The following is a 25212-nucleotide window of genomic DNA, read 5'->3' as shown; positions in this document are numbered from 1 at the left end:
GAAGCCAAATGTGGAGATCCTGTGGAATTGTGTTGTATGGCAAAACTACACATTTTAGAGTGGCCTTTTATTGTTCCCAGTGCAAGGTGCACCTTTGTAATGACCATGCTGTTTAATCAGCTTCTTGATATGCCACACCTGTCAGGTGGATGGATATTATCTTGGCAAACGAGAAATGCTCACTAACAGGGATGTAAACCAATTTGTGCACACAATTTAAGAGAAATGAGCATTCTGTGGATTTTGGAAAATTTCTCAGATCTTTTATTTCAGCTCATGGAACATGGGACCAACACTTTACCTGTTGTGTTTATAATTTTGTTCAGTATATGACTGAATACCTTTTTAGCCCTCTCAGTTCCTTCAGGTTGCCCACAGTAATTCCAAACCAAACCAGAACTCTTGTCAGTTTGTTACCATGGTGATATACAGCTGCTCAGCCATCAACTTCACTTAGGTAATCAATCCATCAACATGATTAACCAATAAACTGTATCAATCAATACAGTACTTATGGCCAAATCTTCACTTAGTTGAGACACATATGGGCTCTGGTGAAAAGTAGTGAGCTATGAAGGTAGTGAGCTTGTTCCCTCCAGGTAGATATTGACCTGTGGATGCCTAACTGCCCAGCCTCCATGACACTCCCCCCTCCCCAATCCAAAGTCATGTTGACCGAAGATGAGATTCTCTCCATCTTCCCAGACATCAACTCCACCTGCAACCTCCTCATCACTCTGTTCCTACTGTCCCAGCCCACAGCAGACTACGTAAGACACACACAGTTTCTGATGACTAATGTTCCAGCCTGATGCCGACTATGTACAATCCACACATCTAGTCTCTTATCCACTAAAATCTTGTCTTTTACCTCCATCTCTTCTTCCATCTCCTAGGTGCCTCTGTGTCAGTATCGTGAGCCTGTGTTCAGCAGTGGCGCTCCCCGCAGGCTGGTGGAGAAGGTGCAGGCCGAGCTCAGGGCCATTTCTGATGAGATCACAGACAGGAACAAGAAGCTGGAGCTGCCCTACGACTACATGTCCCCCGACCGCATCGAGAACAGTGTGGCCATCTGAGCTGCTGTGATTACACACTCACGTAGACAGACACACACACTTCCAGACCGACAGACACACACTTCCAGCCACATGCACACACTAGCATAATGATTTTACTTTATCAACCACAATGTTTGTTCAGTTTATAATAATCATGATTACAAAAATATTTTTAAACACTGAAACGTAACTGCTTTGATGGTGTTGTCTTTTTACATAGTCATTAAGACTGCACTCTAGTTCTCATTACACTATTGACCTCGAAGCCAGTTTTTTAATTGTTACCCTTTAAATCAGGGACTGATTTACAACTGGGACACCAGGTGTGTGCAATTAGGTAGAACAGAAAACCAGCAGGCTCTGGACCTCGTAGAGTAAGAGTTCAGTACCCCTGCACTATTGTATAGCCTATACCACGTGTCAAACTCATTCCACGGAGGGCCGCGGGTTTTCACTTATACTTGATTGATGAATTAAGGTCACTAATTAGTAAGGAACTCCCCTCTGCTGGTTGTCTAGGGCTTAATTGAAAGGAAAAAAGAAAAACCAGTAGACACTAGGTGTGAGTTTGACACCCCTGGCCTATACACTACACCAGGGGTATTCAACTCTTACCTTATGGGTCCGGAGCCTGTTGTTTTGGTTCTACCTGATAATTAATTGCACACACCTGGTGTTCCAGGTCAAAATCAGTCTCTGATTAGAGGGGAACGATGAAAAAAGGCAGTGGAACTGGCTTCGAGGTCCAGAGTTGAGTTTGAAGGCACTACATACTCACCTCAGTTTAAAATGACACAGTGTAGTGCTGCTGATGGGATTTAATGTTCTTGATGAGATGCAGCGATACAGAGATCAGGTAGTTCTCTCCTCATGTAAACCAGGAATCAACAATAGCAGAAAAGAATACCAGCTGCATCTCAATAGTCTATAGTGGCCTCCTCTCCTATTATCCTGTCCTTTTCTCCTCCATCTTTGCTGCGCGAGAGGCAGACTAGGACTTAGCTTCCACCTTTCCAGTTTCTTAATGTCAGTGTACTTAGATGGAGGAAAAGAGATGAGTGCACACCCCCTAAGACTATTGAGATGCATCCCACAGAGTTTCAACAACAGGGAGCAGCATTGATTCACTGTAAAGCGACTTCAATTAAAGTGCCTGAGCATTTTAAACTGTCAATATTAACAAAAGTCTTTAAAAACAATCAAAACATGCTTTCACAAGCAGCAGCTTAAAAGTATGGCATTGCTGATATTACTATACTGACACTGAGCCAAGAAAGGGGGGGAGAGAGTAAGAGATCAGAATAATAAATAGAGCTGAACACTGTAAAAGGCATCATGGACAGTGAAGTTTGTACAGTGCAATAATGTTCTGTATATCTTGCATAACTGGCAGCATTTAGCAAAGTATAACATACAGTATTTGAGAACTGTACAGTAGTATTTCTCCTTAAAAGGGATAGTTCTATCTAAATAAGATATTAATCAAGGGAAAAGTCTAAACGGGATCCTTAGGACATCACAATTCTGACGTCACCCCATTGAAGTTTAAATTTAACAGTTAAGGCGAGAGTTAAGATTAGAGTTAGGTAAGGGTTATGTTTACAGTAAGGGTGGGGGTTATGGTTAGGGTAGGGACATCCCAAAGGTCCCAGATAGAACTGACCATAAAGAAAGGCTAAATGACAAATATTCTCATATTGTTTTTCATTCGACCAAAAGAGGAGTCTGTTCTAATGTCATCAAACCAACCACTGTGACCTCACAGAAGGCGACATGGTTTCACATGGGTTCTCGTCACACTCCAACAGGTTTGTTGTTCTGACCATAGAAATAGAATAAACTACTTCTATAGTTCACACATCAGTAGCAGCATGAGTGTTAGAGATCAAATCAGTTACATTTAGATAATACTGTGTCTTCTGCCTCATCCTCAGTTTAGATCTTAGGCCCTCATCTTCACACTCATTTCTCTCTATCTGCATCTTTTGCTCATCTATCATTGTCAACATTCTTCTCCCTCCATCTTATCTAGCTCTTATTCTCTCTCTACCCTATCCTCTCTCCCCCCCATCCTCCCTCACCCCACATCTTGTATCTTCCCTTCCCTCTTCACCTCTCATCTCCCTCCCTCCCTCTCCTAGCTGATGTGGTCCAGCACCAGGACTTTGCACTCCCTCTTAGCGATCTTGTCCAATGACAGCACAGCTTTCTCCTGGGGGGGCAGGTAGAGGGGCCGACCTACAGGAGAGCCCACCGGGGGGGTGATGGCTCGCCTTTCCATCGCACTGCCAGTCCTGAAACACAGACACACCAGTATGAGCTTAAAGATGCATGCGATACAATAAATCAGTGTACAGAGGACACATAATGACTGTGTGTGTGTGTGTGTATCCTCCCTGCTAACCTCATGATGTGAGAGCGTGACGGTTGTTGATGAGAGAAACTCTGTGATCGTCCCAGACTGGCCTGGTGTCTATCCAGTAGGTCTCTTACAGCAGGGCTGGATGGACTGTTCTTACCTAGAAACACAGATACAGTTGCTCTTTGTTTTCCTTCAGTTCATGTTAAAAAAGGATTTGTCATTTACTAATAATAGTAAAAAATGTGCTTAATTTGAAAAACGCTTTCATTAAAGTTATCTCGGAGCTCTACTGAGGAAAAAAATTAAACATACAATAAAAACAACAGTGCCTTTGGAAAGAATTCAGACCCCTTTTTTCCAAATGTTATTAGGTTACAGCCTTATTCTAAAAATTGATTAAATTGTTTTTTCCCCCCTCATCAATCTACACACAATACCCCATTATGACAAAGCAAAAACAGGTTTTTCGTCATTTTTTTCTCAATATTTTTTTTTTTTTTTTTAAATAGAAACATCACATTTACATAAGTATTTGCAAACATTTCCCAAAAAAATCTCACTTTGTCATTATAGGGTATTGTGTGTAGATTGCTGAGATTTTTTTTATTTAATCATTTTAGAATAAGGCTGTAACAAAATTTGGAAAAAGTCAAGGGGTCGGAATATTTTCCGAAGGCACTGTACATTTAGAATCATGCAGGTACAATAGCAATAGTAGTCTAGCAACATGCATGGCAACATAACAAGCAAAAATAGAACAGAAAAATCTAGTTTTCACAATTTCTGATGAACATTATCAATATGCATATTCAAAGGGGTCTCCAAAAATGACGCATTAATGTATCATAGCCTATTGTCCTTCATGCCATTCTATAGACTCTGTAGATTCTCTAGGTTCTTACGGGAGAGAGGGCGGGCGTCGGGGGGTGGGTTGGAGACAGATGCTGTGAACTGCAGCTTCAGCTTCATATGTTGACTCAGCTATAGAGAGAGAAAGAGAGAGAGGAGAAAGGATAACATAATAATAATGATTATTACTACACTGAACAAAATTTCTAAAAACACAACATGTAAAGTGTTGATCCCATGTTTCATGAGCTGAAATAAAAGATCAGAGAAATGTTCCATATGCACAAAAAGCTTATTTTGTGCACAAATTTGTTTACATACCTGTTAGTTAGAATTTTGAAAATAAGCTTTTTGTGCATAGGTCAAATTTTGGGGATCTTTAATTTCAGCTCATAACACATGAGGCCAACACTTAACATGTTGACTTCACATATTTGTTCAGTATACAATGTTTTTTATCATCAGACACACCAGAATAGGCGAATACACACACACAGTGTATCCCCATCCCGTGTGTATTGTACCTCGTAGAGTCCTGCCTTGAGTATCTGGAAGGCGACAGTGAAGGAGAGAGTGCAGCCTTTCCGACAGTGGCCCAGGTTACTGAGGGGGGAGTGACACACTACAGCCCCCAACGCTGCATCCTCACTCTGCCCACGACCTGGAAGGGGAGGTGAAGGAGGAGAAAGGGGGTAGAAAGGAGAGAAGAAACTGAGAAAATGGAAAGGTGCTTGAAAACTGTTCTTCACAGAAATAAGACACCCGTCACCATTGGCAAAAACAACTTAATAAACTAATTGGTCACAATGATTGTACATTTGTCAAGGAATCTTCCTTTCTCGGCTGTCCAGAGCCTCCACACACACACTCCTCACCCTCGGGTGTCCAGACCAGACGTACAGCCAGGAAGTCTTGCAGGTTGTTCAGCAGAGTGTATCTGACCCTAAAGTGGTCCTTGGTCTGCACAGTGCTGGGGCTACTGGCAGTCATCACAAACCTGGGACGGTCCAACCGGATACTGGGCAGTCTGGAGGGAAAGTGGGATGGATGGAGGAGAGAAAAGGGAAGGGTAGGAGAGGAGAGTTAATAAACTAATCTAAGAAAACTGAAGTTTCTGGGTGGATGGTAGCAACATCATAAACAGTTGTAGGCCAGACAGAGATGAGTAGTGAAGTGACATTGTGCACATGCAACAAACATGCAATTCAGTGGCACCTGTAGTGTGTGTAGATGCAGTTGGTGAAGGGCATCTTGGGAGTTGACCACTGAAGCACTGCTACTAGAGGAACTTCAAGACCCTGAATAAACACATAGTGACACATCACACTCTGAAGTGACAAAAGTTACTTTTTGGGGAACCAACCAAATTCAGATAGAAATGTGAGTTATAGTTCTGTAATTCTCATTGAAAGCAATTATAAGAAGTGGTCAATCTGTTCTATGTGCGCTATTTCTTAAGTTTCATTTTTTTGCGTATTTTACTTTAGATTTTGTACACCAGATTCAGACAGCTGAAAATACAATATATTTGGTTATGGAAAAGATATTTCACAGCGGTTTAGATGGTACAATGATTCTCTACACTATACTTGCTTTGTCACATAAACTCAAATTAGGCAAACTATTTGAATTTCAGCAACCAGAAATGTCTTTCTGCATAGTGTTTTTAACTTAACTCAGGAAAAAAAACATATTCATATACACACCACAGCCGGGTGGTGGCACCTTAATTGCGGAAGACGGGCTTCTCACTCACTCACACACCTCTTTGGAGTCATCCTGGGGCATGTCGCTGAGCTGCAGCTGGAACAGGAAGTCGTATTCCTCCAGGGCGCTGAGCATGCTGGGTAGTCGACAGGCTACACTCTCCATCCTGCAGAACGACTCCATGGCAACCTCTCCTGACTGGTGGCTGGAAGGATAGACAAAATATAACAACACGGATGTGAGGAAGACAATAATTTAATGTACCAGTAAATACACTATGTGTGGACACCAACTTACAATGTAGGGTACTAACATTGTCCAGTCAACACAATGCACAAATAACACAGTTACACGTATACACAGACCCCCGCCCCCCTTTCCCTCTCACACACACAGTCGTACCACACGTTGTCGACAAGCATCACAGATCCATCTGGCATCATGGGCAGGTAGGAGGCATTGAAGTTTGGCAGAATCCTGATGTCCCTCACAGTCACCTCCTCCTGAGAACACTCATTTAATACTGGAAAGTGGGGAGAGAAGAGAGGCGGAAAGAAAGGGTTGAAATGGGAATAGGAGACTGAGAGAAGAGAAATAAGGGCAGGAGGCAGTAGTTTAAGTAACATCAATCTGATCCATCTATCTAATCCAATTATTGTGTCAGTGGAACTAGTATTGACTCTCAAATGAGTTGTCAGTACTGGCCATCTGGCCCTCATACCTTTGAGCACAGTGAGATGCTTCCCAGAGACAGTCATCTGCTTACAGCGAACAGTAGGGGGTGGTAGCACTGTCAGAGTGGTGCTCACTGAGGAGAGAGGAGAGAGGGGTTGCTTAGTTAAATCTGATATGCTTTATTAAGTCAATAAACGTAGATAACGGATTCATATCCATATCTGATATGGTCAAAGAGATGGTAGGATGGCTTTGTCAGTGATGCAGTGTTGACAAGTGTGTGTGTGTGTTTTTCTGTACCCTGTGCTTTGAAGGTGTTAAGGTCTTGTCTGAAGGTGTGTGTGGGGATTCGCTGCTGTAGGATGCTAAGGTAGCCATGTTCCTGAACCTCCGCTTTCTCTGCCTCTCTCTTCCACACTGTCACCATCACCTGGACACACACACACACACAAACAATATGCAGATAATGAGCCCCTTAAAAGCTGACATTGTTCACTTTTCACACTTGATCTAAAACCAAGCCTTCCAAGGGTACTACTGTATGAATGCAATTTCTTTACGCAAAATGTAAAGCTTTAATGGAACACTGAGGCTGCATCCCAAAAGGAATATTCCCTATATAGTGCAATAAAAAGTAGTGCACTACATAGGGAAAAGGGTGCCATTTGGGACACACCCTGAATTAGTCTGACCTCTCACCTTGACTTTGAGGGTGTCGACGGGAAGTTTGTCTAATGACACGGTCAGGGGGAAGATGACTTCATCAGTCAACACAACAGGCTCGTCCAATGGAGACTAGAGGAGAAAGAAGGGGGAGTGAGGGGGAGAAAGGGGGAGGGAGAGGGACAGACAGACAGACAGCAGAGTGAGAGGTAGGGAGGAAGTAAGAGGGGAAAGGGAAGACAAAAAAGGAGCAGAAGAAAGAAAAAAAGGAGAGATGGAAGAAGACAAGAGGCAGAGAAAGAGACAGAGGGTGAACATTACCCATGCTCTATTTACTGCAGTCACAGAGAGAGGTCATTGTTACACAAAATGCCTCTCCATCTTCAGTCAGTCATTAAGAGACAACACAGGGAGTCCCTATTGTTCTCCTCACACACACACACACACACACACACACACTATTGTCACGGGGTCAACAAAAGACAGCGGCAGACACAAATACTGTAGATGTTTTCTGATCTCTATGCCTATGAGACAACAGTACAGTAGTGGATTTAGTTAGTGTGATCTGTGATGTTGCTGCTGATACTTTACTAGCTAGCTACAACTCTATGATACTCATTCAAACGAAGGGACTTTACCTAGCCCATATAAATCACACATCTCCACAGGCCAGTAGGAAAGACTCTGGACTGACCAACCAAACAACCAACCAACCAACCCCTTATGATGTCATGTCAGTTTCTATCATAGAAGTAGGAATCAGAAATAATTTCTATACTGACACTAATATGAGGCTTATAAGAAAGTTCCCAGTATGTCAGCCAATATACAGTGCGGGTGCTGCTGGGTGTTGATGTTATGATGCAGATTACAGAATAGAGATGAGAGGCCATCCGTTAAAAACAAAAAACCTTGTCAGTTTGCATTCTGAGGTGACTTGTGAGAGCAGGTCAGAGTAAATATAGCTAAGGTAAGGGGTTAGTGCAGAACAGACCGATAGGGGCAGATACAGAGATGAATTCCCTTAGAAGGGCATATAGAAAGAAAGACATAATTAGATTCCTATCAAAAATGTTCATACCAGAATCTAGGACACCAAAGTTACACAACAAACACACACAATACCAAATAACCCATAACGATCCCCATAACCCATAATGATCACCATACCTGCAACGGCGCCCTGCGGAACTCCCGAACCCCACTCCCCGTGCTGTTGTGGATGAGAAGCGGCCTGCAGTCCCTGAAGCCCCGGCATCTCGCATCCACCCTGCCTGTCAAAGCCGGAGCCCCGTACTCATCCTCGGCCTCCTCCGTGCCCTCGTCCCCGCTGCTCTGGTAATCGTGGTGGAGATGATGCGACCGGTGCCTGCTCTCTCCGGGGCTGACGCTGGCCACGGCGCACAAAGAACCGGCCAGCTCCCTCCATGCCCGGACACTTGGGGTCTCCGAGCCGAACCCAGCAACACCTTCCCCGCCTCCCACTATCCCAATCTCCGGCCCTGTCGGTGTCTCTCCGCTGGACGCGTCCCTGCACCGAAGCACCAGGAGGAAGCGGACCGTCTCGCCGAGGTAGAGGTGACTGCGCCGGGGTAAGGTTCTGTAACGGGCAGGGTCCGAAAGGTCGGAGATTGGCACCGCGGGGAAATACATGAAATACTCGCACTGAGACTCCATCATCCGAACCATCGCAGCAAACAAGCACCTGCCTGTCAAATATAGGCTATAGAGATGGTATATTTTACAAACGCTCCTGATGTAGCCTACACAAACAGATCATCAAGCAATGCACTGATATCAAACCGAATAAGATCCAGCATCCTATCTATTTGGTGATCAAAAGGTTAACACCATTCTTGATTTAAAGACAGTAGCCTAGTCATTTCATAGGTCCTGCATCATCATCGCTCCTCTACATACATGTAGCTGCTACTGCAGATGGGCTAGCAGCCTCCGAAGCGATGTTCAAAAGCGCAAGTAGCCACGGGCAAAAGTAAATCAGCATAGAGGATGCTGCAACAATAACAAATGGGTTTTCAGAATCATTTATCAACAATGACGTGCCCTGCCCTGTGTGTGTAAGTGTGGTTGACCCTGGAATGGATTCAAATCACTTTGCCATGGAAATCACATCACAACATAATATAGCCTATTTCTAACCACGTTGAAATAAGTTTGTATATCACATTTTAGCCACACAAACATAGGTGATCACTAGTTAACACAGCCACAAATATCTGGCTAAACCCCGCCCATTTCTACAATTGATTGTAAACCTAACCTTAACCACACTGCTCACCTTATGCCTAACCTCAACCTTAAATTAATACCAAAAAGCTAATTTGTGTAGCTTCGTGGCTGTGTTATTTGGTGGGAACCAACATATGGTTTAAGCTAGCAGATTGTAACCGAGGTAAAGACAGTTTCAGATTGGATATTCGCCTGTAGTTTTCCTTACGTCCACCAACAGCAGTTAGGGACCGTCAACATAGTGACAAATCAAAATTTTCAAATTTCAATAGCTATTTAACCACTACTCCTAAAACTTTCAAAACTGGTTCTAGCTAACCCGATGGCATAGACACACATTGCACACATTTATTTTTTGTCAATTTACACCTTGCACTATTTTAAATCATTTATTTACATTTTTTATTTCAATAGCTTATTGGTCATATGACCTACTGGACTCAAACAATGTTCAGAATGTCCACTGACTACCCTTCTATATTGCACACCCTTTAGTTTGTCCATTTTCATCTCACAAGATTTTACATGAATTTTTCCAAATGTAAAATTCCAAAAGCTCCTTGGTCATGTGACCTACTGACTTCAAACATGGTGCAGAATGTACCCTTCTATATCGCACACTCTTGCTTGTGTACTGTAAAATCACTTTGGTCATGTCAATTACACACTTAAGAAGCGTGCAGTGGATATACACTCATATTGCACAACCTCTAGTTATGTCTCTTCTATATTGTTGTACATTAACATTATTTTGACAATTAGGGGGTTCAGTCCAGTGTTGTGTTTACCCTTTTCTTTAATATTTATCCATAATAATGACTTATTTTCCCAGGTTTTTATTTTTCTACAGTATTTAACAGTGGTGCACAATAGGAGAGAGACAGATAATATCTCCTTTCGTCGTTAATAACAACCATAAAGGAAAAGGGCAAAGTACGAGAGTCATGCTATTAATTATCCAAAGCAGGGATGGAGAGTGAGCTGGTGAGGTAGGCTGCAGTGGGTTTGCTGGTCAATACATATACTGAACATGTAACCACAGTAATGGTGGCCAGTAAATCAATGAATAAAAATGTAATATTGACAAATTAAACAGAAATTGTACACCTTTAATATTTTCCAACATGTCAACAGACACTTAACTTCAAATAAGTATGAAACATTTCACAGTGTTAACTTCCTCTTTATCCCTGGTTGATGTACATTTCAGAGCCTCTTCATTCCTAGTTACAGCACATGGAACCACCGTTGGCATGCAAAACATTCAATCTAAAACAAACAAAGCGTAACACGTTATAAGTCATATCAAATATCAATGTAGTATGACGAATGACGAATTAGCCATCGATTGTGTTATATCATAAATTGTCAAAAGATTATAAACATGTTAAATTAAGTTACTAACCCAGTCAGTCTTTGGGCCACATCCAGGTTCTTTATCAGTGGCACACCTGAAGCAGTTGTTGGCTTTGTTGAATTCTGAAATCATAGGCATGATCTAAACATATCCGACACAACTACATAAAAATAAAGAATTGACATTTGCTTTGAATTTAATGTCATTTCATACCAGACATTTTTAGCATATCCTCAGCCATTTCTTTTCGCAGTTGCTCCATGTGTTTTTGAGGTTCCATATCAATTTGGGAGGGGATGTTGGGGAAGTTCTGTGCAACTTCTTGGCCATCTACACCAAAGAATAAAATATAATTTTTGACCTAATTTTCACATAACAGCATAACAACAACAACAACATAACACATAACATTCATTATTGAAAATATAACTATAAAACCTGCATTACAAAGACCCCGCAGCTGAAGGTGTCCTGCTGCATGGTGGGAGTTATTTCCCCTCCTTTCCACTTTATGTCCACGGAGTCGTCTTTTCCATGGCAGGATCTTCTCATTTTGAACTATTCTCTTTTTTATGTAAACATAATGGAATTCTGATTAGTTATAGGCAAATGAATACACAAGCCAAATGTGTATGCTGTTTTCCTTATCACTATAATCTAGTAGTAATTTAGTAGTAGGTAATTTCCTTAATGCCCCATTCTACACACACAGCCTAAATTATAGTCACTGAACCATTTACGGGACAATGATAAAAGTAGGATCCAACCCTATCACAGAGTGAATGAATGTAGAGCGTTTATAGACTTTAAGAAAAACATATTAAGTGACAGGTTCATCAGTACGTGCTTAAAGAAAGTCATATCACAAAGATCACAGATGACAGTGCCAACCAAATCTATGACAATAGAGAATGAATTGTAAGCACCAAAGTGTGTTTGTCAAAATAATATCTGAAAATGTCAGTTGTTGAACATAATACTTCTATTTGCAATAGCAATTTATGATATATGCAGTTGAGGAATATTCCATGTACCAACACTACATGTAGGAAGGACATAAGACTTTCCCACATACAGTATTTTTTAAATTTCTTACATTTTTTATTTCACCTTTATTCAACCAGGTAAGCCAGTTGAAAACAAGTTCTCATTTACAACTGCGACCTGGCCAAGATAAAGCAAAGCAGTGTGGCACAAACAATAACACAGAGTTACACATGGAATAAACAAACGTACAGTCAATAACACAATAGAAAAGTCTATATACAGTGTGTGCAAATGAAGTAAGATTAGGGAGGTAAGCCAATAAACAGGCCGTAGTGGCGAAATAATTACAATTTCACAAATAAACACTGGATTGATAGATGTGCAGAAGATGAATGTGCAAGTAGAGATACTGGGGTGCAAAGGAGCAAAACAAATAAAACATATAAATAAAATAAATAACAATATGGGGATGAGGTAGTTGGATGGACTATTTACAGATGGGCTATGTACAGGTGGAATGATCTGTAAGCTGCTCTGATAGCTGATGCTTAAAGACAGTGAGGGAGATATGAGTCTCCAGCTTCAATGATTTTTGCAATTCGTTCCAGTCATTGGCAGCAGAGAACTGGAAGGAAAGGCGGCCAAAAGAGGAATTGGTTTTGGGGGTGACCAGTGAAATATACCTGCTGGAGCGAGTGCTACGGGTGGGTGCTGCTATGGTGACCAGTGAGCTGAGATAATGCGGGGCTTTACTTAGCAAAGACTTATAGATGACCTGGAGCCAGTGGGTTTGGCAATGAATATGAAGCGAGGGCCAGCCAACGAGAGCATACAGGTCTCAGTGGTGGGTAATATATGGGGCTTTGGTGTCAAAATGGATGGCACTGTGATAGACTGCATCCAATTTGCTGAGTAGAGTGTTGTAGGCTATTTTGTAAATGACAATCCCAAAGTCAAGGATCGGTAGGATAGTCAGTTTTACGAGGGTATGTTTGGCAGCATTAGTGAAGGATGCTTTGTTGCGATATAGGAAGCCGATTATAGATTTAATTTTGGATTGGAGATGCTTAATATGAGTCTGGAAGGAGAGTTTACAGTCTAACCAGACACCTAGGTATTTGAGGTTGTCCACATATTCAAAGTCAGAACCTTCCAGAGTAGTGATGCTAGGCGTGCGGGCAGGTGCGGGCAGCTATCAGTTGAAGAGCATGCATTTAGTTTTACTTGCAGTTGGAGGCCACAGAAGGAGAGTTGTATGGTTAGTTAACACAGTGTCCAAAGAAGGGCCAGAAGTATACAGAATGGTGTTGTCTGCGTAGAAGTGGATCAGAGAACCATCAGCCGCAAGAGCGACATCATTGATCTATGCAGAGAAAAGAGTCGACCCGAGAATTTAACCCTGTGGCACCCCCATAGAGACTGCCAGAGGTCCGGACAACAGGCCCTCCGATTTGACACACTGAACTCTATCTGAGAAGTAGTTGGTGAACCAGGAGAGGCAGTCTTTTGAGAATCCAAGGGTGTTGAGTCTGCCGATAAGTTCCTAATTTCCCTGAAAAGTTGCATATCGCGGGGGCTTTTCGGTGCTAATGCAGTACACCACAGGATGTTTTTGTGCTGGTCAAGGGCAGTCAGGTCTGGAGTGAACCAAGGGCTATATCTGTTCCTGGTTCAAACATTTTTGAACGGGGCATGCTTATTTAAGATGGCGAGGAAAGCACTTCTGTGCTCAACCTTGTGGGTCCACATTCACGTCTGTGAATGTTTTGTTTTGTTGGTTGATTGAAAAACAAGAAAACTTAATAAAACTTTAAATTGAAAAAAAAAGTAGAAGCTCAAACTGTTTGAGCACAGACCTGGATAGCATGACAGAGCTCTGCAGTAGATTGCAACTCCACCCCCTTTGGCAGTTCTGTCTTGGCGGAAAATGTATACACATACAGTACATAGAGGCATTTTTCAGCTATGACTTTACCACTCAGAATCCAGAATGGATATGACAATGTGGCCAGCACAGGACGTAATACACCCTTACAACAATCTACTTTTTGATCTCCTTGACTTCTTATCTGGTAAACTGCTACTGTGTGTACAGAAAAGAGCCCCAATTAGGGGTTAGTGTAGTCCAGTAAAAAAGGGCTGGTTTAGATTAAAAACTATTGACCTGTGTCCCCGTTCATATGGGCATGAGAGACTCGTCACTGATAGAATTGAGTTGGCACTTTATTGGCCAAAACACCTACAGACCCACAAGGTTGAGGTTACTCATGGACAGTAATTAGTCATTTATTTATTTTTTGCATTGATGCATTGCGTCTTCTAACTGTCCAAGAATAGGATCCAAAGTGTTAGGAAATATTTGTTCCCATAAATACAAAGGGGATGTCTATCCTCATACCTCTGACACTTTAGTCAGACTGCCAGATTTTGCACCACAGAGCCAATCAGGAGAGAATACAAACGGTGCCAATTGAAAGTCAATGTGTGTGTCTGTGCCTTTTGGATTACTCTCTCTTTACAGAGAACCCCTGTGGTTCAAGTCAAGCATTACCCTTCCCCTTTCAGTCTGCTCTGCGCATGTCTGAAAGTGACAGAGTCAAGAGTTTTTCACAGTATGTCATGAAAAATAATTACACTTATGAATGTATGTAAAATGCTAGTATGTATTAGATCCAGTACAATGGAATAACTAAGACCTGAATTTGATTGCAGCGTGTTTCAGATTCCTCCTTCTCCTTCTGTCCAGCAGGGTCAACCAAAAACACTTGGCCTGATGGTTCATGCAGATACTGGGGAAGCAATATAGAAATGTATTGATCCCTTAAATTATTTTACTATTAAATTACCCATATCACAACCCTCATACACCATCACAAAGATTTACCTAAATCAATTTTGGAAAAAGGATTTTACTCACAAAAGACGTAGGAATTTATTTCCCCAGTTAGAAATAGTAGGCCATGCATCAAATAATTATTTTCATCAGAAAAACCAACCCTCAAATGCAGGTGAGTAAGACATTTAAACGTGTTAACCCTCGCAAGGCTGCAGGCCCAGACGGCATCCCCAGCCGCGCCCTCAGAGCATGCGCAGACCAGCTGGCCGGTGTGTTTACGGACATATTCAATCAATCCCTATACCAGTCTGCTGTTCCCACATGCTTCAAGAGGGCCACCATTGTTCCTGTTCCCAAGAAAGCAAAGGTAACTGAGCTAAACGACTACCGCCCCGTAGCACTCACATCCGTCATCATGAAGTGCTTTGAGAGACTAGTCAAGGACCATATCACCTCCACCCTACCTGACACCCTAGACCCACTCCAATTTGCTTACCGCCCAAATAGGTCCACAGACGATGCAATCTCAACCACACTGCACACTGCCCTAACCCATCTGGACAAGAGGAATACCTATGTGAGAATGCTGTTCATCGACTACAGCTCGGCATTCAACACCATAGTACCCTCCAAGCTCGTCATCAAGCTCGAGACCCTGGGTCTCGACCCCGCCCTGTGCAACTGGGTACTGGACTTCCTGACGGGCCGCCCCCAGGTGGTGAGGGTAGGCAACAACATCTCCTCCCCGCTGATCCTCAACACTGGGGCCCCACAAGGGTGCGTTCTGAACCCTCTCCTGTACTCCCTGTTCACCCACGACTGCGTGGCCACGCACGCCTCCAACTCAATCATCAAGTTTGCGGACGACACAACAGTGGTAGGCTTGATTACCAACAACGACGAGACGGCCTACAGGGAGGAGGTGAGGGCCCTCGGAGTGTGGTGTCAGGAAAATAACCTCACACTCAACGTCAACAAAACTAAGGAGATTATTGTGGACTTCAGGAAACAGCAGAGGGAACACCCCCCTATCCACATCGATGGAACAGTAGTGGAGAGGGTAGCAAGTTTTAAGTTCCTCGGCATACACATCACAGACAAACTGAATTGGTCCACTCACACAGACAGCATTGTGAAGAAGGCGCAGCAGCGCTTCTTCAACCTCAGGAGGCTGAAGAAATTTGGCTTGTCACCAAAAGCACTCACAAACTTCTACAGATGCACAATCGAGAGCATCCTGGCGGGCTGTATCACCGCCTGGTATGGCAACTGCACCGCCCTCAACCGTAAGGCTCTCCAGAGGGTAGTGAGGTCTGCACAACGCATCACCGGGGGCAAACTACCTGCCCTCCAGGACACCTACACCACCCGATGTCACAGGAAGGCCATAAAGATCATCAAGGACATCAACCACCCGAGCCACTGCCTGTTCACCCCGCTATCATCCAGAAGGCGAGGTCAGTACAGGTGCATCAAAGCTGGGACCGAGAGACTGAAAAACAGCTTCTATCTCAAGGCCATCAGACTGTTAAACAGCCACCACTAACACTGAGTGGCTGTCGCCAACACACTGACACTGACTCAACTCCAGCCACTTTAATAATGGGAATTGATGGGAAATGATGTAAATATATCACTAGCCACTTTAAACAATGCTACTGTCACACCCTGGTCAAAGTATTTTGTGTTTATCTTTATTTATTTGGTCAGGCCAGGGTGTGGCATGGGTTTTTGTATGTGGTGTGTATTTATGGGGATTGTAGCTAGTGGGGTGTTCTAGCTAAGTCTATGGCTGTCTGAAGTGGTTCTCAATCAGAGGCAGGTGTTTATCGTTGTCTCTGATTGGGAACCATATTTAGGCAGCCATATTCTTTGAGTTTGTCGTGGGTGATTGTCCTTAGTGTCCTGATGTCATTGTTCTGTGTTAGGTTACACAAGTATAGGCTGTTTCGGTTTTCGTTAAGTTTATTGTTTTGATAGTGTGTGTGTTTAGTGTGTTACTTCATTAAACATGGATTGCAATAGACACGCCGCATTTTGGTCCGACTCTCCTTCTCACCAAGAAAACCGTTACAGAATCACCCACCACAAAGGGACCAAGCAGCGTGTCAACAGGCAGGAACAGCCCAAAGTGGAGTACAGTATGGACTATACTTCTTGGGAGGAGATAGACAGGTGGGCGGTCGACCCAGGGAGAGTGCCGGAGCCCGCCTGGGATTCGATGGAGCAGTGCGCGGAAGGATATAGGAGAATGGAGTTTGCGAAGCAAGCAAGGCGGCGCGGACGGAGGCCCCATAGTCAGCCCCAAAAATTTCTTGGGGGGGGGGCTCAGGGAGAGTGTGGCAGAGTCAGGAGCCAGACCTGAGCCAACTCTCCCTGTTTATCGTGAGGAGCCAAGGAGGAGACCAGAACCAGAGCCGGTGTTGGAGGTGAGCGAAACAGAGACTGTGAAGGAGTTAATGGGGAAATTGGAGGAGAGAGAAATGAGGGAGTTGCTGTGTTGGTGTTTTAAACATGGAATTTGCCCGACGGAGCGTGTCGGGGATTTGATGGCACCTGGGTCAGCGCTCCATACTCGTCCTGAGGTGCGTGTTAGTCGGCTGGCGAAGATGGTGCCAGTCTCACGTACCAGGCCTCCTGTGCACCTCCCTAGCCTTGCACGTCCTGTGCCAGCACCGCTCTCAAGATCTCCAGTACGCCTTCACGGTCTAACTCATCCTGTGCCACCTCCACACCCCAGCCCTCCGGTAGCAGCTCCCCGCACCAGGCTTCCTGTGCGTGTCCTCGGCCCAGTACCACCAGTGCCAGCACCACGCATCAGGCCTACAGTGCGCCTCGCCTGTCCAGCGCTGTCGGAGCCCTCCTCCTCTCCGGCGCTGTCGGAGTCTCCCGCCTGTTTAGCGCTGTTAGAGCCTTCCTTCTCTACAGCGCTGCTGGAGTCTCCCGCCTGTTCAGAACTGCCAGTTAGCATAGAGCTGCCAGTTAGCATAGAGCTGCCAGTTAGCAAGGAGCTGCCAGTCTGCAAGGAGCTGCCAGTCTGCAAGGAGCTGCCAGTCTGCAAGGAGCTGCCAGTCTGCATAGAGCTGCCAGTCTGCAAGGAGCTGCCAGTCTGCAAGGAGCCGCCAGAGCTGCCTGTCTGCAGGATGCCGCCAGAGCTGCCAGTCTGCAAGGAGCCGCCAGAGCTGCCAGTCTGCAAGGAGCCGCCAGAGCTGCCAGTCTGCAAGGAGCCGCCAGAGCTGCCAGTCTGCATGGAGCAGCCAGGGCCGCCAGTCAGTGTGGAGCAGCCAGGGCCGCCAGTCAGCATGGAGCAGCCAGGGCCGCCAGTCAGCATGGAGCAGCCAGTCAGCATGGAGCAGCCAGTCAGCATGGAGCAGCCAGAGCAGCCAGTCAGCATGGAGCAGCCAGAGCTGCCAGTCAGCATGGAGCAGCCAGTCAGCATGGAGCAGCCAGAGCTGCCAGTCAGCATGGAGCAGCCAGTCAGCATGGAGCAGCCAGAGCTGCCAGTCATCATGGAGCAGCCAGTCAGCATGGAGCTTCCAGATCTGCCAGTCGACCAGACTCTTCCAGATCTGCCAGTCGACCAGACTCTTCCAGATCTGCCAGTCGACCAGACACTTCCAGATCTGCCAGTCGACCAGACTCTTCCAGATCTGCCAGTCGACCAGACTCTTCCAGATCTGCCAGTCGACCAGACTCTTCCAGATCTGCCAGTCGACCAGACTCTTCCAGATCTGCCAGTCGACCAGACTCTTCCAGATCTGCCAGTCGACCAGACTCTTCCAGATCTGCCAGTCGACCAGACACTTCCAGATCTGCCAGTCGACCAGACTCTTCCAGATCTGCCAGTCGACCAGACTCTTCCAGATCTGCCAGTCGACCAGACTCTTCCAGATCTGCCAGTCGACCAGACTCTTCCAGATCTGCCAGTCGACCAGACTCTTCCAGATCTGCCAGTCGACCAGACTCTTCCAGATCTGCCAGTCGACCAGACTCTTCCAGATCTGCCAGTCGACCAGACTCTTCCAGATCTGCCAGTCAGCCAGGATCTGCCAGTCAGCCAGGATCTGCCAGTCAGCCAGGATCTGCCGAAACCACCAGCCAGCCTGGATCTGGTAGATTCATCAACCTGCCTGAGCTTCCTCTCACTCCTGAGCTTCCTCTCACTCCTGAGCTTCCTCTCACTCCTGAGCTTCCCCTCAGTCCCGAGCTGCCTCAGTCCTGAGCTGCCCCTCAGTCCCGATCTGCTCCTCAGTCCAGTGGGGTTCTGGGTGAGGACTACTAGGCCATGGTCGGCGGCGAGGGTGGACTATCCAGGGACGCGAGGAGAGGGGACTAAGACATTGATTGAGTGGGGTCCACGTCCCGCGCCGGAGCCGCCACCATGGACAGACGCCCACCCGGACCCTCCCTATTGTTTTGAGGTGCGTTCGGGAGTCCGCACCTTAGGGGGGGGGGGTTCTGTCACACCCTGGTCAAAGTATTTTGTGTTTATCTTTATTTATTTGGTCAGGCCAGGGTGTGGCATGGGTTTTTGTATGTGGTGTGTATTTATGGGGATTGTAGCTAGTGGGGTGTTCTAGCTAAGTCTATGGCTGTCTGAAGTGGTTCTCAATCAGAGGCAGGTGTTTATCGTTGTCTCTGATTGGGAACCATATTTAGGCAGCCATATTCTTTGAGTTTGTCGTGGGTGATTGTCCTTAGTGTCCTGATGTCATTGTTCTGTGTTAGGTTACACAAGTATAGGCTGTTTCGGTTTTCGTTAAGTTTATTGTTTGATAGTGTGTGTGTTTAGTGTGTTACTTCATTAAACATGGATTGCAATAGACACGCCGCATTTTGGTCCGACTCTCCTTCTCACCAAGAAAACCGTTACAGCTACCTTATATAATGTTACTTACCCTACATTTTTCATCTCATATGCATACGTATATACTGTACTCTATATCATCGACTGTATCCTTATGTAATACATGTATCACTAGCCACTTTAAACTATGCCACTTTGTTTACATACTCATCTCATTTGTACATACTGTACTCGATACCATCTACTGTATCTTGCCTATGCTGCTCTGTACCATCACTCATTCATATATCCTTATGTACATATTCTTTATCCCCTTACACTGTGTACAAGACAGTAGTTTTGGAATTGTTAGTTAGATTACTTGTTATTACTGCATTGTCGGAACTAGAAGCACAAGCATTTCGCTACACTCGCATTAACATCTGCTAACCATGTGTATGTGACAAATAAAATTTGATTTGATTTGACTATTGCAATTTGTAGGTTGTCTGCAGGTGGCTTGTTGTGAATGCACTCAAATATCAAGTCATTATCAGGTTATGTAAACTGCATTCTAATACTCAACATAGAAGGATTTGTCTTAATGTACAGTATATGAAAGTGATGCTATGAAAATGATTCTTTCACCTTATCAAGCTCACTCTGACTGACAAATCACTGCTTATTACTATGATTAAAAAGAGCACACGAAACATTGTTTTTCATGAGGCCTACCTGTGCGCCTTCCTTTAAGCATCTCTGTTCGAACACCTTTCCTGTCCTTGATCCATATCATATACAGCCATTTGCGGATTTTTTCAGTGTCCATGTGAAAGACGGTTATTGCGAGGCTGCAACATTTGTTATCTTCAAAAAAAAATTTGAACACCCATGTGAAATGAAGGACTGCAAAGCTTACAGATTGAAGTCTAATAGCATGATATGAAAGTAGACCAACAGAGTGTGAGATATGAAGGTATAGTCAGTGGACATTCTGAACCTTGTTTGAGGTCAGTAGGTCACATGACCAAGGAGCTATTGAAATTCTAAATTTAAAAAAATTCATGTAAAATCATGTGAGATGAAAATGGACAAACTAAAGGGTGTGCAATATAGAAGGGTAGTCAGTGGACATTCTGGACATTGTTTGCGTCTAGTAGGTCAAATGACCAATGAGCTATTGAAATTTGAATGTAAAAAAAAGTGTGTATAGGTAGATAACAGGAAATCCGATAGGTTAAAGTACAGGCAGGGAATGGGCAACAACAATCATACATGGGAGGAGTAAATCACAGGAACCACGTCACTCTGAAAACCATGTGTCACAAAACAAACAATACCTCCCAGTGATGGGGTGCAAAGAACTGAACTAAACAGTGTGTGATAATGACATACAGGTGGTTGAACAGGTGATTAGAATTCACGTGATTGGGATCTGGAGGTTGAGCTGCGTTGAGGGGGATCTACATGTTTGAGAGTGTGAGCTGGAAAGTGAGCTGCGTTCAAGGGATCAGACGTTAAGGTACCTGCTGTATTTTGCCTCGTTATTGTTATTTTATTTTGTTACTTTGTTTTATTTTTTACTTAATTTTATTTAGTAAATATTTTTGTTGCACAATTTATTGAACAGCATTGTTGGTTAAGGGTTTGTAAGTATCTTATTCGCATAAGTATTCACACCCCTGAGTCAATATATGTTAGAATCACATTTGGCAGCGATAACAGCTGTGAGTCCTTCTGGGTAAGTCACCAAGAGCTTTGCACACCAGGATTGTACAATATCTGCACATTTAGTATTTTTTAAATTCTTCAAGCTCTTCAAACTCGGCCACTAAGGAACATTCACTCTCTTCTTGGTAAGCGACATCAGTCTACATTTGGCCTTGTGTTTTGGGTAATGGTCCTGCTGAAAGGTGAATTCATCTCTGTGTTTTGTTGAAAGCAGACTGAACCAGGTTTTCCTCTGGGATTTTGCCTGTGCTTAGTTTTTTTTTATCCTGAACAACTCCCCAGTCCTTAATGATTACAAGCATACCCATAACATGATGCAGCTACCACTAAGCTTGACTATATGGAGAGTGGTACTCAGTAATGTGATGTATTGGATTTGCACCAAACATAACACTTTGTGTTCAGGACAAAAAGTTACTTGTTTCAAACATGCATGTTTTGTAATATTTTTATTCTGTACAGACGTCCTTCTTTTCACACTTAGGTTAATATTGTGGAGTAACTACAATGTTGTTGATCCATCCTCAGTTGTCTATCACAGCCATTTAACTCTGCAACTGTTTAAAGTCACCATTGGCTTCATAGTGGAATTCTTGAGTGGTTTCCTTCCTCTCCGGTAACTGAGTTAAGACAGATGTGTGTATCTTTGTATTGACTGGGTGTATTGATACACCATCCAAAGTCTAATTAATAACTTCACAATGCTCAAAGGGATAATCAATGTCTGTTTTTTTACAACCACAATTTAAAATCTGAACTTCATCCGCAATGTTATATTCCACTGTGTTGCTACTTGAGCGTTACCTCTCTGTCCATTCTAGCAGCAGGCTACATGGAGAATGGAACAGCTGGATAGGGGAACAGCTCGAGCTGCACAAAATGGAATATAATGATCTGAATTACATAATTTCATGTGTATTACATCTAAAGACCAGCATCGCTATACTGAGCATTTCAGTTTTTAAAGGATGTATTTAGGTGTTTTGGGAGCATTTGTTCATGTTTTTTCAGAGCCAACAAGGATGAGGAAGTGAATCGCTGGTTACATAGAGAAAATAATAAAGATTGTAAAAAAAAGCTCACTTCTCCTTAAGACAAGTAAAGTCCCTTTCGACTCTTTTCTACTTTCAATTATGATCCAATTAATAGTCTGGTTAAATCTGTCTTGACTAACCACAAACCATATGAACATGTTCAACAATATCCCTAATGGTGAGAACAACTCCTCATACTTTTTTGCTATATCTGGTTTAAAGGGTAGGTAGCATAAATGTCATGTATGGATTTGCATTAGTATACACATCAAAAGCCTCAAAGTAATGTTACACCTCGCTTGTATTTTTTTCCGAGTTATTACATAAATCCGATCAGAATTCCGAAGAAAGTCATGTTGGAAAATGTTTTTTCCGGAGATTCATGTACTATGGAGGCCCCGGCATGCCAGCCTATTCCCAATAATGTAAACTTGAACAGAAATAACTTCAAATGTATAACTTAAAGTTGTTTGCACTCGCATCTACTGGTTTCAATAAAAATGTCAGGCAACTTACAAGCAAACACTTTATGAATGTAATGTTCCATATCAACTTGCAAGGTTGCTAACCCTATTAACCTGCTAACGATAGCCCTATTAGCCTGCTAATGTTAGCCCTACCAGCCTCCTAATGTTACATTAGCTCTACACGAGTCAGCAAGTTGCTATCAACACCTAGCTTACAGATACATTAAAGTAAACCAAGTTTTGGGAATGCATAACCAGTTATCAAATAATGCTAGCTATATGCAGTTATGTTAGCCAGTCAGCTAACGTTTTCTATTTAGCTAACTAGCTATTAGCCTACTCAGCAAGCTAGAGCCCAACCACTGTAGACACAACTAAAACATAACCACAGATCAAAGCATCGAGAGAGCAGAGACTTACAGATTGATGTCTAGGGCACATCCCATGGTAAAACTTAAAGCTTAGTTCGCTACCAAAGCCAGGGGGAGACAGGCACTTCACCAGCCGATGGAGAGTCAGGATAATCCAAAATAGATAGATTCAAGATGCCCGTCAGCTAGCGCACTTGCATTACTGTAAGTCAAGGTGGAAGAAGTTACAAAACTCCCATAGCCTACTTCGCAGAGAACATACCGAAAAGTTGTAAAAAAACAAAACTGAGAACAGACGAGGTCCTACATAATCAGAGCAAGTAGGTATGATTTTCTCTTTAGTTTTGAGCCCACATTAAGAAGGCAGCAGAGCCTGTCATGCTAAGCGGTTCCAACTAGATAACACAGCTACAAATTATGTGAAGAGCATGCTGCATGGCCGCACAAGCTCCTCCTTCATACTTCCTGTGATTGGTCGATTGTAGCTCACGACCACCAACACTTGATCTGGAATGTAATTACATGCTAGCATGGTTAGTGGCTAAAATTAGCCAGCTTGTGCTAGCTACCCAGCTAGCATACAAACTCGGTAGTACAGAGTAGATCCTCCATATGACGTTGAGAAATTGTGCATTGTGGGTAGTTTAGAAGCTATCCGGAAATAAGGTAATAAATATGTAATAACCCCTAAACATAACTATGTACTTATCATGACTACAACTAAGTTACTAAGTATTTGACCACACTGTGTTGTTACATTGGTGAGCAAAAAGTAATGCTTCCTACTCCTTACAGCACAGGTGTCAAACTCAGTTCACAAAGGGTAGAGTGTCTGCAGGTTTTCGGCCTCCCTTGTACTTGATTGATGAATTAAGGTCACCAATTAGTAAGGAACTCCCCACACCTGGTTGTCTAGGGCTTAATTGAAAGGAAAAAACAAAAACCTGCAGACATTAGGCTCTCCTTGACACCCCTGCTTTAAAGCATCATATTTCAGTCTCTGTTTTAATTGTAAACTAGTCCCTGACAATTAAATGGAATAACATAAGTGAAATACAATTTGCAGAAAGACACACTGGGAAAAATGTATTTTCAACATAGTATATTAATTTGCAGCCCTAGCAAACTTAACTTTTTGTGTGATCAACTCAGCTATTTGAGTTGCAATTCTGAAGTTAACACAACAATTATTTAAATTTCAGCTCAATTTGAACAAAAGTTATTGGGTTGGTGGAGCATTCCATGTAAACTCAACTTTTTTCCCTCAAATTTCAAGTACGGCCAACTTGGATTTTTAAGCTAGAACATTATAGTATATATAGAAAGGTTGACATGTTAAGCCAAACTGTAGTTGAAGATGTTTTATTTTCTAGTGCCGTTAGATCTGTAAATGCATCTATGTATATTGCCCCAGGGTTTACAAATATTTCATTCCAGCTACACAGCAGCACCTCTTGTGGTGCACATTTATAATTGGGCAACCGAAGTCTCAAAGAAACCATAAAACAGCATTCTGTAAACATTGTGTTGATGTTACTAAGCGATAGCATTTCAGATTTATGGGAAAAACTGTCCAGGGGTGAAAAAAATATTCAAAATAAATATTCAAAATATTCAAATCCTCAAGAACACGTATCTGTCCCATTCCCCCCCCCCCCATTACTTTCCCAATGTTGTGGCAAAAACGTGCTGGTTGGGAAATGTTGGGAAATGGTGGATGGATAGGTAGTGCTACAGTACAAACACCAGAAGCATATTCATTCAGTTTGACAAATCTCATCTGAGCACAAATGCAAAGTCAATTAAATTATTAAGATCATTCATACTGTACTATTTATCTAACTGTTATTTATCTAGCTGACGTGTGGGAAGTGTTACCGAGGTGAGCACTGGTTTGCTATGAACAGGAGTCACATTAATGCTAGTGCTGTGATGATACCAGTATCGCAATATTTTTTCCATGGCAAAAAAGAAAATACGAAGCAGAACAAACTCTTTGGTCCTTTAAAAACTTACTGTATGTAAAATATTGTGTGCTATAGCTTGGAAAATAAACAAATGTGACTGGATGACAAG

General features: G+C 43.3%; 1 protein-coding gene and 1 long non-coding RNA gene across 3 annotated transcripts; both read right to left on the bottom strand.

Moving 5' to 3' along the window:
* Positions 1-1861: 1861 nt before the first annotated feature.
* On the bottom strand, positions 1862-23359 carry LOC110494959 (trafficking protein particle complex subunit 14). 2 transcript variants are annotated; one of them, XM_090206259.1, is made up of 13 exons: positions 23186-23359; positions 8488-8917; positions 7351-7446; positions 6952-7081; positions 6698-6784; positions 6379-6499; positions 6034-6181; positions 5485-5567; positions 5145-5296; positions 4794-4930; positions 4323-4401; positions 3463-3577; positions 1862-3352 (listed from the first exon to the last, which is right to left on the bottom strand). In XM_090206259.1, exons 1-13 carry the CDS (start codon positions 23209-23211, stop codon positions 3196-3198), a joined length of 1761 nt encoding a protein of 586 aa, XP_090062385.1. In that variant the 5' UTR covers positions 23212-23359; the 3' UTR covers positions 1862-3195. The 2 variants fall into 2 exon arrangements, with proteins under 2 accessions (XP_090062385.1, XP_021425980.1); XM_021570305.3 differs by lacking the exon at positions 23186-23359 and having other exon boundaries at positions 8488-9533.
* LOC110533850 (uncharacterized) lies at positions 10656-11489 on the bottom strand. Its single transcript, XR_002475053.3, has 4 exons — positions 11363-11489; positions 11138-11254; positions 10973-11046; positions 10656-10836 (listed from the first exon to the last, which is right to left on the bottom strand). It is a non-coding gene; the product is annotated as an uncharacterized LOC110533850 (long non-coding RNA).
* Positions 23360-25212: the final 1853 nt, after the last annotated feature.

Source organism: Oncorhynchus mykiss, chromosome 2, assembly GCF_057628025.1.
Source record: "Oncorhynchus mykiss isolate SJ-2025 chromosome 2, ASM5762802v1, whole genome shotgun sequence".
Taxonomy (NCBI): domain Eukaryota; kingdom Metazoa; phylum Chordata; class Actinopteri; order Salmoniformes; family Salmonidae; genus Oncorhynchus; species Oncorhynchus mykiss.
This window is presented reverse-complemented; position numbering and strand designations above follow the sequence as displayed.